The sequence below is a fragment of the Mya arenaria genome, chromosome 14, assembly GCF_026914265.1.
Source record: "Mya arenaria isolate MELC-2E11 chromosome 14, ASM2691426v1".
NCBI classification, from domain to species: Eukaryota; Metazoa; Mollusca; class Bivalvia; order Myida; family Myidae; genus Mya; species Mya arenaria.
In genome coordinates, this window is record NC_069135.1 from 14850596 (window position 1) to 14868332 (window position 17737).

A 17737-nucleotide genomic window follows, 5' to 3' on the forward strand; every position below is an offset into this window, starting at 1 on the left:
GAGAGACCTAAATTTCAACACCAGAACCAACCTCCTAGCCCTATTGGTACCGGAGTTATACGGGATTCGAAGTTTCGTACCGGGTTCGTTTTGGTTACGTTAAAAAAATACGAAATGTCGCGTTTTTGGTCTTACTTTGACGCGTTTGAAAACGGTGCCCAATAATCATCCAGATCACCCAGGCAGGTGCATCTTGTAGGTTTGAGCATCCCCTAAATGGCAAAATTGATGCCAGCCGCCGAAAGTGCAGGGATGCTGAGATGTGTTCGGAACCGCACACCCCAGTTTTAGGCATTTTTTGCTGCATTTCAGAGTGTAAAATAGCCTTGTAGGCGACTGGAACCGGTGATCGAATATCATTCCAGGCACCCCGACGGTTGCTTCTTGTAGGGAATCGGGAGACCTAAATTTCAACACCAGAACCAACCTCCTAGCCCTATTGGTACCGGAGTTATACGGGATTCGCAGTTCTGTACCGGGTTCGTTTTGGTAACGTTAAAAAAGGACGAAATGTCGCGTTTTGGTCATACTTTGACGCGTTTGAAAACGGTGCCCAATAATCATCCCGATCGACCCGGCAAGTGCATCTTAGAGGTTTGAGCGTCCCCTAAATGGCAAAATTGGTGCCAGCCGTGGAAAGTGCAGGGATGCTGAGATATTTTCGAAACCGCACACCCCAATTTTAGGCATTTTTCGCTGTATTTCAGAGTGTAAAATAGCTTTGTAGGCGACTGGAACCGGTGATCGAATATCATTCCAGGCACCCCGACGGTTGCTCTTTGTAGGGAATCGAGAGACCTGATTTCAACACCAGAACCAACTCCCTAGCCCTATTGGTACCGGAGTTATATGGGATTCGCAGTTCCGTACCGCGTTCGTTTTGGTAACGTTAAAAAAAGACGAAATGTCGCGTTTTTGGTCATACTTTGACGCGTTTAAAAACGGTGCCCAATAATCATCCCGATCACCCAGGCAGGTGCATCTTGTACGTTTGAGCGTCCCCTAAATGGCAAAATTGGTGCCAGCCGTGGAAAGTGCAGGGATGCTGAAATATGTTCGAAACTGCACACCCCAGTTTTAGGCATTTTTTGCTGCATTTCAGAGTAACAGTGAATTATTTGAATCTAGAAAAAAATATTAAATCTAGAATGCTTAGACCAAGTTGAGATTGATATCTTATATCAACACAGTGCATAGACTCTATACACTATATGGATATGCACGATACACCGTGACAGTACATACACTGGTGTTATATTCTATACCAGTATATACTGTGCACGGTATATATTCTATTCATTCTCAGAGGTGTTGAAGCAGTGCTTCAACACCCCTGTTCTCTATACAATGTATACAGCCAGAGATTTTGAAGATTTACTTCAACTCCTGTTATAGTCTATATACATTGTGGAAGCGTGCACTATACTCTATTCATTCTTAGAGGTGTTGAAGCAGTGCTTCAACACCTCTGTTCTCTATGCAATGTATACAGTCTGAGAATGAATAGAATATATACCGTGCACAGTATATACTGGTATAGAATATAACACCAGTGTATGTACTGTCACGGTGTATCGTGCATATCCATATAGTGTATAGAGTCTATGCACTGTGTTGATATAAGATATCAATCTCAACTTGGTCTATGCATTCTAGATTTAATATTTTTTTCTAGATTCAAATAATTCACTGTTGAGTGTAAAATAGCCTTGTAGGCGAATTGACCCGGTGATCGAATATCATTCCAGGCACCCGATGGTGTCTTCTTGTAGGGAATCGAGAGACCTAAATTTCAACACCAGAACCAACCTCCTAGCCCTATTGGTACCGGAGTTATACGGGATTCGCAGTTCCCTACCGGGTTCGTTTTGGTAACGTTAAAAAAGGACGAAATGTCGCGTTTTTGGTCTTATTTTGACGCGTTGAAAAACGGTGCCCAATAATCATCCCGATCATCCCGGCAGGTGCATCTTGTAGGTTTGAGCGTCCCCATATATGGCAAAATTGGTGCCAGCCGCGGAAAGTGCAGGAAATTTAGTTTTAAACTTTGTCTGATAAAAAAGTACATCAACAATATTTAGCATCAACAGAAATGTAATTATTCATTTTATGGAGTGATGCATAGTTCGTCTTGTGGAGTATGTCAAGAAAAATAATACAATTTATCAGTATTTTATTAGTGTTTTGTCGAAAATCAAATATTATTTTTTTAACACGGTATGAGATAGAAATTATTAAATAGATCAATAAAAGATGCGAATACCCGTTGATATTTAAATGCATTATAACTGTAAGGTACAAACGATACAATAATCTCGATATCAAGTCGGATATATGATACCAGGAACCATAAGCTCAATGAGCTATTTTCCGACATGTATAGCAAACTCACGAACAATGACAACATTAACAATACACTGGTGATCTGGAAATAAAGTTTTAAGTAGGCAACGTATTGAGAAGGTTTTTACAAAGACCGTTTATAATTATATCCATGCAAACAATTACAAAACGGTAGATGGATTAGAGCACTGAAACAAATGATAACTTCAACCAGACATAATCTGGTGACATGCATCTTGACATAATCTGGTGACATGCATCTTGACATAATCTAGTGACATGCATCTTGACATAATCTGGTGACATGCATCTTGACATAATCTGGTGACATGCATCTTGACATAATCTAGTGACATGCATCTTGACATAATCTAGTGACATGCATCTTGACATAATCTAGTGACATGCATCTTGACATAATCTAGTGACATGCATCTTGACATAATCTGGTGACATGCATCTTGACATAATCTGGTGACATGCATCTTGACATAATCTAGTGACATGCATCTTGACATAATCTGGTGACATGCATCTTGACATAATCTGGTGACATGCATCTTGACATAATCTGGTGACATGCATTTTGACATAATCTAGTGACATGCATCTTGACATAATCTAGTGACATGCATCTTGACATAATATGGTGACATGCATCTTGACATAATATGGTGACATGCATCTTGACATAATCTGGTGACATGCATCTTGACATAATCTAGTGACATGCATCTTGACATAATCTGGTGACATGCATCTTGACATAATCTAGTGACATGCATCTTGACATAATCTGGTGACATGCATCTTGACATAATCTGGTGACATGCATCTTGCTGTGCTGAGATATAATGTTGGCAGTTGACCTCTGTGACGAATATGTTCATAAGTTGAGGTGTACGACACTTTTAAAGCTCTGTATTGAATATTTTCAAATTGAAGATTTAAGCCCGCGCTAAGAACGTTCAGATTTATTGAAGATATAGTATATTACATTTGCCTTACAGTGTTTTCTCCTTCATTGTACTATAAAACTAGGCCGGCCTAAAAAGGCATTTAAAATAATTACTAACATTTTCTCCTTGAATTTAAACCGCCTGCTTTGTTCAATGATTCAATCTTTATATGACATTGATGATTAAATTAGTATACCACTATATGATAACACAGTCGTTATACCACTATATGATGACACAATCGTTATACCACTATATGATGACACAATCGTTATACCACTATATGATGACACAATCGTTATACCACTATATGATGACACAATCGTTATACCACTATATGATGACACAGTCGTTATACCACTATATGATGACACAGTCTTTATACCACTATATGATGACACAATCGTTATACCACTATATGATGACACAATCGTTATACCACTATATGATGACACAGTCTTTATACCACTATATGATGACACAGTCTTTATACCACTATATGATGACACAGTCGTTATACCACTATATGATGACACAATCGTTATACCACTATATGATGACACAATCGTTATACCACTATATGATGACACAATCGTTATACCACTATATGATGACACAATCGTTATACCACTATATGATGACACAATGGTTATACCACTATATGATGACACAATCGTTATACCACTATATGATGACACAATCGTTATACCACTATATGATGACACAGTCTTTATACCACTATATGATGACACAATCGTTATACCACTATATGATGACACAATCGTTATACGACTATATGATGACACAATCGTTATACGACTATTTGATGACACAATCGTTATACCACTATATGATGAAACAATCGTTATACGACTATCTGATGACACAATCGTTATACGACTATATGATAACACAATCGTTATACGACTATATGATAACACAATCGTTATACGACTATTTGATGACACAATCGTTATACCACTATATGATGACACAATGGTTATACCACTATATGATGACACAATGGTTATACCACTATATGATGACACAATGGTTATACCACTATATGATGACACAATCGTTATACCACTATTTGATGACACAATCGTTATACGACTATATGATGACACAATCGTTATACGACTATATGATGACACAATCGTTATACGACTATATGATGACACAATCGTTATACCACTGTATGATGACACAATCGTTATACCACTATATGATGACACAATCGTTATACGACTATATGATGACACAATCGTTATACCACTATATGATGACACAATCGTTATACGACTATATGATGACACAATCGTTATACCACTATATGATGACACAATCGTTATACCACTATATGATGACACAATCGTTATACCACTATATGATGACACAATGGTTATACCACTATATGATGACACAATCGTTATACCACTATATGATGACACAATCGTTATACCACTATATGATGACACAATCGTTATACCACTATATGATGACACAGTCGTTATACCACTATATGATGACACAATCGTTATACCACTATATGATGACACAATCGTTATACCACTATATGATGACACAATCGTTATACGACTATATGATGACACAATCGTTATACCACTATATGATGACACAATCGTTATACGACTATTTGATGACACAATCGTTATACGACTATATGATAACACAATCGTTATACGACTATATGATGACACAATCGTTATACCACTATATGATGACACAATCGTTATACGACTATATGATGACACAATCGTTATACGACTATATGATGACACAATCGTTATACGACTATATGATGACACAATCGTTATACGACTATATGATGACACAATCGTTATACGACTATATGATGACACAATCGTTATACGACTATTTGATGACACAATCGTTTTACGACTATATGATGGTCAAACATTACACGTCTTTAGACACTTTCTTGGTAAATGGTGGGTCAAATGTGAAGAGTATAGTCCACATTGAGCACAGAAGAAACACCAATGTGTTTATAATCAAGGACATGCAAATCGTGAAACAGTATTTATTTGGTTCAAAACCAGTCACCTCCCATAAGTGAAATAAAGACAAAACACCTCTTAATAATTGGTTTAAGCCCCCAGTGGACCCGAGTTCCAGTGAAATCACATCAATGTTGGTATGGTTTGTCTGTGGTGTTTGTATATGTGTAAGTGGTTACAAGGCTTGCTGAGTTACCAGATAAGCAGCGTGACCGAGGGTGGGATTGTTCGATCCAGAGAGGTAACGCATGAATGATATTTTTCTTATTTCTAAAATTATCAATATGTGGAATTATTGATTAAAAAATACATTTTGGCAAATGTCACCAATAAGCGCGTGCGATGTTGTTTACTGACGTCATAACGCGTTAAAATTCTATATCACTGTTTACGTCTAATAATTCCTAAAAATTGCTTTTTGATGTGTTGCATACTTATATATCTAATTTAGCTGTATTGAAATGAAAATTGCTAAATTCATCGGAAATGCCTATCCAGCGTGTAAGGAAAAATGACAGGTGGTAAAACAATCCGATATTAAGTTTGGAGGGTACTAAAGAGCGCACAAGAAAAGGGTTCGGTAGGATTTGTAGGATATCATTTCTACAAACCCTTCGTTTTCACACCCTATTGACTGTTAACAAGACTGTATTTATTCTTAAATGATAGCTTATTCTGTAAAGTACTTATAATTATGAAGTACATAAGTGCCAATTTTTGTTTGCCAATTGGCAGACAAATATAGACTGGGGATGACTGTCGTTACTTTCCTTGAATTGTTGGCCATCTATCTCATCGAGCTTGTAAAATTGATTGAGGGTGCCCCTGTGACCATCTCCTACTGTGTGTTTTACGTGATGTCCATTCATCACAGCTTTTCTTGGAAATCCGGAGTCATAAGTTCGACCATTACTTTTGCGTCTTTGACTTTCCTCTTCTGCGTTAAATGGATTAGTCTTTTTTTAACTTTTTTTCTTTACTTTTTTTCATGTATGCTACCTTTTATTTTCCCCCGTACATTTATGGTACGCGTGGTTCGGGGCACACCACAGGAACATACCTCACAAAACATTTCATAAATATAGGACATTTTCTACATACTCGTGTATTAAATTTCAATTATATCAATATGCTATCATCTAAAACAAAACATCATCTATGATTTTAATAATTATAACACAACCTTGTCTTTTTATTTCTATTTCAGATGTTAAAACAAGTATGACATAACTAACAAGGTGAACACACACCTAAGTATTATATATATATATATATATATATATATATATATATATATATATATATATATATATATATATATATATATATATATATATATATATATATAAACAAAGCAAAGAGGTGAAAAAAGTAAAGAAAATATAAACAGTATGTTCTTGTACAAAGTATATTAGTTTTCACTGTTTTTAAAACGTATGTGGTCTAGATAAATACTTTTACAACTGGCCAATTACTAAGTTCTGTTTCATTAATATTTGATTTTTCATAAATATTCCAAGCAAATTTTAAACTACTCTTTAAGCCAATAAAGGACTGTCTTATTTTTCTCCTTTTACAAAGATAAATGTTTTTTTAATTTCATAACTAAGTATATTATATTGAATTGATTTTTTACAAGTGGTTCCCAACAAAAAATGTCTGGCAATTTAATGGAAAAAAATCATTTAGGGCAGAAACTCTTAACACAGTTTATTAAGGTTTGGTCAATCTCACAATTCCAGAATATATGAAACAAGGTTTCCTCTTCAGACAAACAGAATGTACATAATCTATCATTAACAATAATATTATTATTCATTTTAAACAAAAGTGAGTTTGTAGCTAAAATCCTATGTATAATTCTTGTTTGAAACCATTGAATATATTGAATCTCTTGTTATACTAAATACCAATCCATAGATATTTTTCCAATTTACATCCTGGAAAACAATGTTCCATTTAGCCTGACATGTTGGAGTATCCTTATTTTTTTATCAATTCATTATAAACTTTTTTACTTCCTTTGGTTTCAAGCAAAATACCCTTAACATAACATGACATTGATGGCTTTTGGGTTCTATCATTATTACTAAATGAATTTTACATGTTTTAATGTAGTTCTTAACAACTCTAATTAAAGCTTCAAACAATACGAAAATTATATTTGTCCCTGTACAATTCTCTAAGTATCTCTTTGTTACAAATGTGCCTGTATCATCAACAATATCTTTAATAAAACGTATTCCTCTATTGTAAAGACTTTTGACAAAGAAAACTTTATTACCAATCTTCAAAAAGAGGTTGTAAAACAAAGGTGTATCTAGAGTATTAGCAACAGTTTTTTAATTTCTTTATTATACTTTCAGCAAACAATTTTCCTGTATTAAATACTTTACAGACATCAAACAATGAGTTCATTAACACATAACATTTTCCGTCACTATTCACAAATTTTCTAAGCCAAGAGAGTTTTAAGCTATTACAATATGCTATAACATATATCATTTTAAGACCTCCATTACCGTACTCTTTTACTAAAACAGAGTTTTTTATCTTATGGGGTACATGCCAAATGAAATCATAGAACATGTTTATGATTTTATTGAACACATGTGTACTAGGGTTTGGCAATGACTTAAAAAGATGTGTAAAAGGGTAATAACAATGACTTTACAACAGTGATCTTTCCAATTGGAGTTAACTTCCTTCTTTTCCAATAACTGATACATATCTTCACCTTTTCTAGTTTGCTTGTAAAATTTAATTCTATCATTTTGCTAACATCTACATCAAAAATTGAACCTAATAATTTTAACTGTGTAGCTCCCCAGATCAATTTATATTTTGTTTTATTTGACCTTGTGCTATATTTTAGGGAACCAATCCATATTAAATGTGTCTTATCAAAGTTAATTTTCAAGCCAGCATATAAAGAAAAATAATGTAATAATTTTAAGGTAGCATTCAATGATAGATGGATTAGTCTTAATCGGAAATATATACGTGGCAAAATCAAAAGTGTTTGCACGATGTCCTTGCCCGAACATATTTGGTCTCTTTTCAGGGAGACATCGTTTCCTTTAAATGCTAAAACACATTTGGAATCAGTTGATTTACGTCGTCAGTTAATACACCCTTTTTCAATAAACGATAAATTCTCTTTTTGGTAATGTGATCCTTTCGGGGGTGGGGGGGAGAGAGGGGGTCCCACGCACTTTTGTATCATTTTGAAACGAACCTACTTGTTCAATGGTTGTCGAACAACAAACACATGTGCCTTTCTTTGTCAGCAATTATCTTTTGGTTGAAATGCGTTTGTCTTGTTGTTAGAGAGTTATCATTATTACCTGCATTATGCTTCTTCAGTTCCATTCATACACCCAGTCACTGATATAAACGGTAATAACAATCAGTACTGTAGTCATGGTTATTTGTGTATCCCAATACAAATGCGTTAATTGTTTTGTCAATACTTAAAACATTTCTAGACGCATTTGAATGTTTTGTGCCTTTCTTAAAGGATGTTTTGTAACTGCCTCTATTAAAGCAAATGACGTGTTTTAATGTGCATCAGATACCTTTACACAGGTAGATGCGATAATTAGAGCTTTCGATTTTGCATTAATTTATGTGGTTTGTCGATAGTCTTTAGTCTCTGATTTGCATAATTTGTTGAAAAGATAGTTTGTCTTCATTACTTGAACAGAATTTTCAAATTCTTTCTCTTGGTCTTCTCCATGTTTGTTTCGCTGGACTCAAATATGAACCTAAGGTCAAAAATGTTGACTTTTTTTTCTTTTCTTTTCTTGAATGAGAATACTTATGTAGCTGCATCCTTAACAATGGTCAACAATTTAAACGATAGAACCGTTATACGACTTTATGTGAAATGTTAATACATGTACATACAAAAATTATACGATCACGCAACTGTTATACAATTGTATTTGACATGTCACAATATGATCAGAAATGGATGTTACATACAATAAGAATAAATAATATTATCAACTGTTTTAAGGAGACTCGTTCATGACTCACTCCCAAGAAACGTGTTTCGAGTTGCTGTCATCTCTGTCCCTTGTAGATTTCCTCGAGTGTTCGTCCGTATACATTTGCAAACTGTACATACACAATCTCGTAAAGGTTTCATAAACTCTTTCCGAAACCTCGCATTTCCGAGCAGGAGAAACAGGACGACATTTATAGCGCTGTTCGTGTACAGTAGAATATGTAGGATGACTTGGATCAACTCCAGGGTGTTGCGAGTGGCTTGGTCTGGTTGTTCGGGTACCCAGAATGGTTGGCCAATCTGGTACACGACAATAGGTAACGCCAGCATGATAAAGGCCAGGCTGAGAATAACACTGACCTTTGTCCATCGTTTACTATCGCTTGTTCGACGGTTTACCTCAGGCCTAAGCGAGCTGGTGTGCCTAAAAGTCTCTTGACTAATTAATGTTCTAATAATAAGGCTATTCCCAATAAACAGTGTAAGAAACGGTATGCCAAATGCAAAGACGAAATCAATCCAGTTCCAAATTTTGAACATGAAAAAAGTATGTCTTTCATTGTAAACACATACAGCTCGCTGTGGAAGGTCTAGCCCACTTTTATTTGTTACATTTTGCACAACAAAGTTAGCCGGTATAAGGTGAAAATGAAACAATAAGTGAGCATCTAGTATTGTAAAAAAGAAAACAGTAACAGCGAAGACTAAAATAGCACGTTTAAGTGTAAATATATGTTTAATATGCAATGGAAAGACAACTACTACAACACGTTCTATTGTAATGAAAACTAGTATCCATGGCGACAGGTGTAGAAGAAAGTATACCATGAACATTCCCAGTCTGCAACCAATTTCAGACAAGTTGTATACAATTAAACCGGAAATGGCGTAGAGTATCCAATAAGTGAAGCAAGGCCATAGAAGAATGAGAGAGTCTGTGACTGCGAGTGCGATTAGAAAGAACCGCAGGGATGATGGCAGTTGTGTTAAAGCCGAGGAACGCCGTGCTAACACGATTAGCGTCAGTATGTTTCCTGTAAGACCAAACCCAGTGATGCTTATCGTGAACACCGCCTCCAGCCACCATAATAACCCACGTGTGTCTTCCATTTTCAATTGTGGATGCTGAAAGCCAATGAAAAAAAATGATGAGAGCAGAACTGCCTTATTTATGAAATTATAACAATTTGGTAATTTAAGGTCCCGGTGGGCTTTAAAGGATGAAGTACAAATTTGACATTTCTTGCACATATAAAGTCGGTTTAAATACTCTTTCACCTGACGGTGTGAATGAAATAGCAGTCGTGATAGTTTGCAATAAATATTATAATAATAATAATGATACTTACAATAATTTTAACTTTAATTATGAAAGGAAGAAATGACATGTTTTAATAATATTGCATGTTTAAGAAATGTTAATGAACAATATCGCTATGTTATCAGAATACATAGGCATTACTTCTACTGGTTTGTCATATTTTCCATGCATTATTGATTTGGTGTTAGGTGGTTGAAACCACGGAACTTATTAGCCATTAACATTTCCCTAAATGTGGTTCGTATATGAACCCTCGTTTTGAAACAACCTTCCTGATAACTCTGTAGTAGAGCATTCCTTTTGGATGCGGGAGGTCTCGGGTTCAATCCCTGATTGCGTCATACCAAAATACGTTAAAATCTGTAACCATTATCTCACTTATACTCAGCGCTTCCCCGAGGATAGTATTTGCAATTGTAATAATAATAATAATAATAATAATAATATCTTTATTTTAAGAAGGTGACATATTAAGATCATGTACAAAACTACAGAATCTTATTTTCGATATGGCCCTCTGAAACAGAATGAAAATATGGCAAATAATCATAAGACAAACATGAAGACGATGCTAACAACGATGACGATGATGATGATGATTATAAGTATGCTGTTGATGCTGACGATAATGATGCATATGATGACATGATGATGATGTTGAATCAATATTAGACAGATACTCTCAGTTAAATATAATTATGAATAAAACATCACAATTTGTATAATCACAAGTTTCCTATGAGGTACTGTTTGACCTTTATTTTATACGTATTAAAGTTTTTTGATTCTCGTATTTCCAAAGGTATATTATTCCAAACAATTCTGCTGTAATATGTAAACGATGCTTTCATATAATTAGTACGAGGTCTAGTTTGTAAAACAATATCTTTGTGTGCCATTGATCTTAGCATATATACATTATTGTCTGAAACTGTTACTAATTCTGACATATATGATGGAGCCATGCTATTCAACGTCTTGTAAACTAATACTGCTGCGTGGTATTTACATCTATCCGAGAAGTTTAGCCATTTTAGTTCTTTAAATAGATTTGTTGATGAATCTCGTTTAGATTTACCAAGTATGATTTTTGCAATTCGTTTTTGTAAGTTATTTATTTTATTCACATATGAATTGGTTCCCTTGCCCCAGACCAAGCAGCCGTAATCAAAATTTGGCAGAATATATGCATTGTAAAACATTCGTTTTGTATCAGGTGTAAGGAAATATATTATATTTTTTAGAAGTGCAATTTTCTTATTCAGATTTTTACAAACATAATCGATTTGCACATGCCAGTTTAGTGTATTATCTATATACAACCCTAATAACTTTTGCACAACAACATTAACTATTTGAACATCATTAATACAAAGTTCAAGATTCCCAGTGTTTTTTAATTTATTTGCAGACCCTATTAACATGCATTTAGTCTTGGAAGGATGCAATGACATATTATTTAGTTGACACCACTTATTAACATAGTTTAAATGATGTTGTAATTTATTTTGAATATCCGTCAACTGATATCCAGATTCATAAAGTGTTGAGTCATCTGCATATAGATCTATATTTAATGTTGGATGCATAACTGCAATATCATTTATGTATAAAATAAAAAGCAAGGGTCCCAGTATGGAACCCTGGGGTACCCCAGATGTAACAGTGAGTTTTTGCGATTTAATTTTGCCAATCTTTACAATTTGGTTTCTATTTTCAAGATATGATTTAAACAAATTCAATGCTATTTCAGAAAAATGATACAGTTTCAATTTATAAAGAAGAATTTCATGATCAACTAAATCGAAAGCTTTTTTCAAATCCAAAAATATCGCACCAACTAGTTTACCACTGTCAACATCTTTAAGCCAAGTATCTATAAGTCTTATTAGAGCAGTGTTACATGAATGGTGTTTTCTAAATCCAGATTGTGTTTTGTGTATGACATCGGTTTCTCAAAGTACAACTGTACCTGTGTCGCTATATGCCTTTCAAAGATTTTTGATATAGTTGGGAGTATTGAAATGGGGCGGTAATTATTGGGGTCCTCTTTGTTGCCCGACTTGAAAATTGGTATTACTCGTGCTTCTTTCAGTTTATCAGGGAAAACTCCATGCGCTATACTACTGTTGATAATTGATGCTATACAAGGTGTAATAGTATCACCACATTGCTTCAAAATTTTGGGGCCTACTCCATCTATGCCTGTGGCCTTTCCAACATTTAATTTATCAATAATAGTATGGACTTCATAAGGGGTAATATGTTTAATCTCAAACCTATTTGTACCTAGTTTTGTATCTAGAATATGTTTTAAGTTTCTAAATTTGTATTCAAAAACTTTGTTTTATTTATAATGTTTGAAATGCTTACAAAATGACTGTTTAATTCGTTTACAATATTTGACGGATCTTCAACCGGAAATTCATTAAATGTCATTTTATGAGGTAATGCTGTCACAGTTGATTGATTCAAATGTGAAATATCTTTTAGATTTTTCCATAAATATGTCGGATTTTTATTGTCTTTTATTGCATTGTTGAAAAAATTATTTTTACTTTTCTTTATCATAGAAGTTACTTTATTTCTAAGTATTTTATACTGGTCTATGTTGCCAGTTTTTCTGCATTTATCCCTGTGATTTATTATAGATATAATTTCCTCAGTAAACCAATCAGGCTGATTCTCGCGTTTCACACGTTTATCTTTGACTGGGGCATGTTTAGATAAAATGCCATTTAGAATTTCATAAAATCTTTTCAGTGCATCATTGGAATTTGACAATGAGTCTATTTCATCCAGTCCTGAAAACACCAATTCTGCCTGAAAAGCTTCTTTTTCAAATTTCTAAAAAGATCTATATTGTATAACTGTATGGCTATTAGGGGCCAATTTTGGTAATTTGTCTGTAATAGAATGTGTGAAACAAACGGGAAAGTGGTCACTTAGTGATAAGTGAGACGCACACCATTCAGTTACATGATTACTCATATTCGTATATAAATGATCTATTATAGTAGAGTTATTTTTTGAAATTCTTGTTGGTGATTTGATTAATTGTTCCAAGCCATACTTCGTGGTAAGATCTGCCCATTTAGTGTTGTTATATTTGCCACTTTCCGGCGAATAATTGATATTAAAATCTCCAATTAAATGAAACCCAATATTAGAACTATCAGCTATTTCTAACTGCTTATCATATAAGTCAATCCATTTTTGTTGGGAGTTCGGAGGTCGATAAATGAAATTGATTAAGAGCGATTTGCAATATAGACCATTAATTTCAAGCCAAATCGATTCAATGTCATTTACCTCGAGATCTAGACGTCTACGGTACTGTATATTATTGTTCACGTAAACAAGAATACCCCCTCCCTTTTTATGTTCTCGGTCTTTCCTTTCAAACGTGTAATTCTTAACTTGCAGCATATTGTCATTGATATCTGCGTGTAAAAAAGTTTCACATAAACCTAATATATTTGGCGAATACGATTGACAAAGGTGGTATTTAATTTCCTCAAGTTTCGGAAGCAAATGACATACGTTTAAGTGTGCACACCGAACACCCTTCTTATCAAACATGAACACAGTGTCACCTTGAGAAGAGGCTGCTGGAGTATATGTGTTTCCATTTGTTTCCATATTTGTATTAATACACTGCGAATTATGACTACCGCCCAACACACTCGTGCAATTTAGTTGACAGCATTTTTGGCTTATTATGGTGCTTACGTTGTTATCGGTATCGGTAATAATTTTATCAGATTTAATATCGGTTCCTAGCGAGTTGACGTGACCGTATAACGCAACATTATTTTCGATACAATTTGTGCTAGATCTATTCTCATTTTGCCAGACGTCGTATGTTAACTCAGAATGTATACTTTCGATGTTTTTACACGTTTCAATTTGGTCAACACACATAACTTGCCTAAAAAACTGCATGAACATATTACCTCATTACATTCCTGGCATATATTAGCTAAATGATGATATCTATTGCAAGAACGAGTTAAATCAATAGAGTGTCTGTCATGCTTATCCTATTGGGAATATCTTCCATTTTTTACCATTCTGAAATGAAAGTTATTCCTAGATTGTCTGGGAAACGTGCCCCACGTCTGCGTTGGAGGTGTGTTAAAGTGTCTCTGTGTTCTGTGTGTCTTCTGGTTACCGTCTCTATCACGAATAATATGAACTCGACTGTTTACAGTCGCAACTAGTGTTCTCGATCCCTGCTCAGTGAGATGAATTCCGTCGCGGGTAAAGTATGGTATCACTGTATCTCCGTTTCCGTAGACGAACGCCTGGTAGCAGTCGATGAGATCGGCTCCTGTTTCCCGGCTTACTTGTCGCACCCTGCTGTTAAACTCCGAAACGTCGGCGTCTCTGCGTGGACAGACGTTACAGAGGTGGACTTTACAACGCTGCTCCTGTAGTTTCTGTGTGACGTTCAAAATTTCGCGGTAAGACGCGTCGGGCTGTTTTCCGTCACTGACGTCATTTCCGCCAACGTGTATGATGACGTCGTTATAGTGACGTGTGTCAATTTCATTCAGCCTCTGAGCCACGTCCCTAATTTTCGCGCCGCTGATCTTGACGAGTTCTACGTTTGTAGATAAACCAGGGGGCTGTATCCCTTTCACAATTGAGCTACCTATTAATAGAGTCTTTGTCCTTTCCGGTATTTTAGTAATTGAACTCTGAGCTGGTCGCTCTGTTGGAACTGTGTTAGGTGAAGTTGGTTTTCCGGCAGTAGAGAGATTTTTGACCGGCATAGTTTTAATCAAGTCTGTTATTTGTTGCAGTCTTTTAGTTAGGCTGTCGAAGTTTTTCACTACATTTTGTCTAATGTCATTTGCTGTGGTATTTACATCATCAATTTGTAACACGTTGTGCTTGTTTTCACAAATAATCTGCTTTTTCACACTTTGGATCTCATCCCGGATCTGGCCAAAATTTATATCCGTCATTTGTATATGGCTTTCAAGGCTATGGTGCAGATTTTTGACGGACTCGGCAATTGATTGGAGTAGGCCGATGTACTTGTCATAATTGGCGTCACAGTGATCGGGGCCATTTTCATTAGAGCTGCCTTCATCATTTTGTGAATCTAAACTGGAGTGATCGGACAGTAATATAACATTACTGGCTGCAGTTGCCGATGGGAGTGAATCACGCACTTGTATAGACAGGTCTTCTGTAGGGGTTTCGGGGACACTGATCGCTTTATACTGATGAAGGAGGGATTTCAATTGTGAGTTAACATCTTCTATAGACGAGTTGCTAACTTCTAAGCAGCTTTCTATTCCTTGAATCAGGTTTGGGAAGTCGGCATCTATGAACTGAGCCACCTGCTTACCGTTCACAAGGCAACTTGACTTCGTGTGGTACATATTTAAGGTATAGATATGAGACTTACCACTGCTAACTTTAAACTTCGTTTCCACAATGTTTCCTTTTTTATCTGTCACTGGAATCTTTTGAAACTGGAACGTGTCGTTTTCAGATGCGTAAAAATGTTCCGCCGACACTTTTAAAAGTTCGTACGCACCAGTATTCAGCATGATCTTTATTCCACCGCCCGTATTTATTATTTCCACATCATTCACTTCGGTCGCCTCCATTTTCTTCCTGATCGCCTTCTTCTTATTTAAATCATAACTCCTTGTTTCCGTTTTTGAAACATGACGGTTAGAGTCTACGTTGTGCGAAAGTTTATTTTTCGCTGTAACTTCCGCAATTTCCATCGTAGATTTATAAAAAGCACACGCATGCAATTGTTATAAAATTTCCTTCAAAATGGTATGCTTTTTCTATAAAATCGAACTTCTTTGACTTAATAATTAATTAATTTCATAAAATTTGTTCAGACGTCGAGAAAAACTTGTTTACACGGAAGTGACGTCATAATCATTCTTTAGTACTCGTATAGCTTAAAACCCAAATATATTTTATATTTTATTATATTTTTTTCGCGTGTATTGTTTTTTTACACCATGCAAGTTAAAGAACAAAGGGCTTTATTAAAAACAATATTAACTAGGATATCGCACCCGGATCTTCTTGTATCTCTCTCTGTTTCTTCAACTCTTTGATTTACATAGTGAGATGCAATTGCGGTTACTTCTACTACTGATTGCGGTCATACCGCTATAATCTCAAAACTAAAGGAAAAGCGCGCTCTTTTCCGATATACTTCTAGCTTTAAAGACGGATGACTGAAAATGGTTTTCATAAAAAATAACTTTTCTAAAAATAAAAAGCGCCAAGCACATGAAAAATCTTGATGTGTCCTTGTATTATTTTCTATATTTTTCTTTGCTTACTGTCCCAAGTTTTGCAATAGTCTGGGAGCCAACTGCCATTTTTCCCCTTAACCTTGCATAGTTGTATTAAGTTTTTTTTACTGTTGAGTTTGGTAGCCAAGGGTCTCTATTTTCAGAAACTGCTTGATGACATGTTGTCACCCTTGAGCAATTTGAGAAATTCAAGATGGCGTCCAAGATGGCCGCCATTACATATAAATGACCATAACTCCCTACCTGTTCATCATAGGAAGGTGATTTTTGTCTCTATACCTAGGTTTTAGGGGTCAAGCTACCCATAAGAACTAAGTATTATGTAAATATCATATTGTAATAGACGGGCACTAATAATTCACTATTGTCTTTTCAGGTGCTGCCCGTATGACGATCACTAATAGAAAAACATGAATGAAGAACAGTGCTTTTTTGTGTCCAAATTTGGATGTGAGAATAAGACTGAACCGTTGAAAGACACTGGTCCTGTCAGGATTCAAAACTTTATCAAGCATAGCAAAATCTACGGGGACAGGTATTATGAACTTCTTGAAGAAAAAGTTAGTGAAAATCCTGAATGCACAGTTAAATGTCAAAGAAACTGTGCTTCAACATACACTTCAAGCCTCCAGGTTGAAAGGCACAAAAGGAAGAATCCAGAAAGTTACTCGTCTTACATTCCACCTAAGACCAGGAGACGGTCATCACTACCAGGGTTTATCTTCAAAGTACATTGTTTGTTTTGTGGTGAAACT

General features: G+C 35.3%; 1 protein-coding gene across 1 annotated transcript; it reads right to left on the bottom strand.

Annotated features, from left to right (window-relative positions):
• Positions 1-9377: 9377 nt before the first annotated feature.
• LOC128215865 (uncharacterized) lies at positions 9378-14605 on the bottom strand. Its single transcript, XM_052922474.1, has 2 exons — positions 13871-14605; positions 9378-10200 (listed from the first exon to the last, which is right to left on the bottom strand). The coding sequence occupies exons 1-2, from the start codon at positions 14602-14604 to the stop codon at positions 9378-9380; spliced, it is 1557 nt and encodes a 518-aa protein (XP_052778434.1). The 5' UTR covers position 14605.
• Between the last annotated feature and the right edge of the window lie 3132 nt (positions 14606-17737).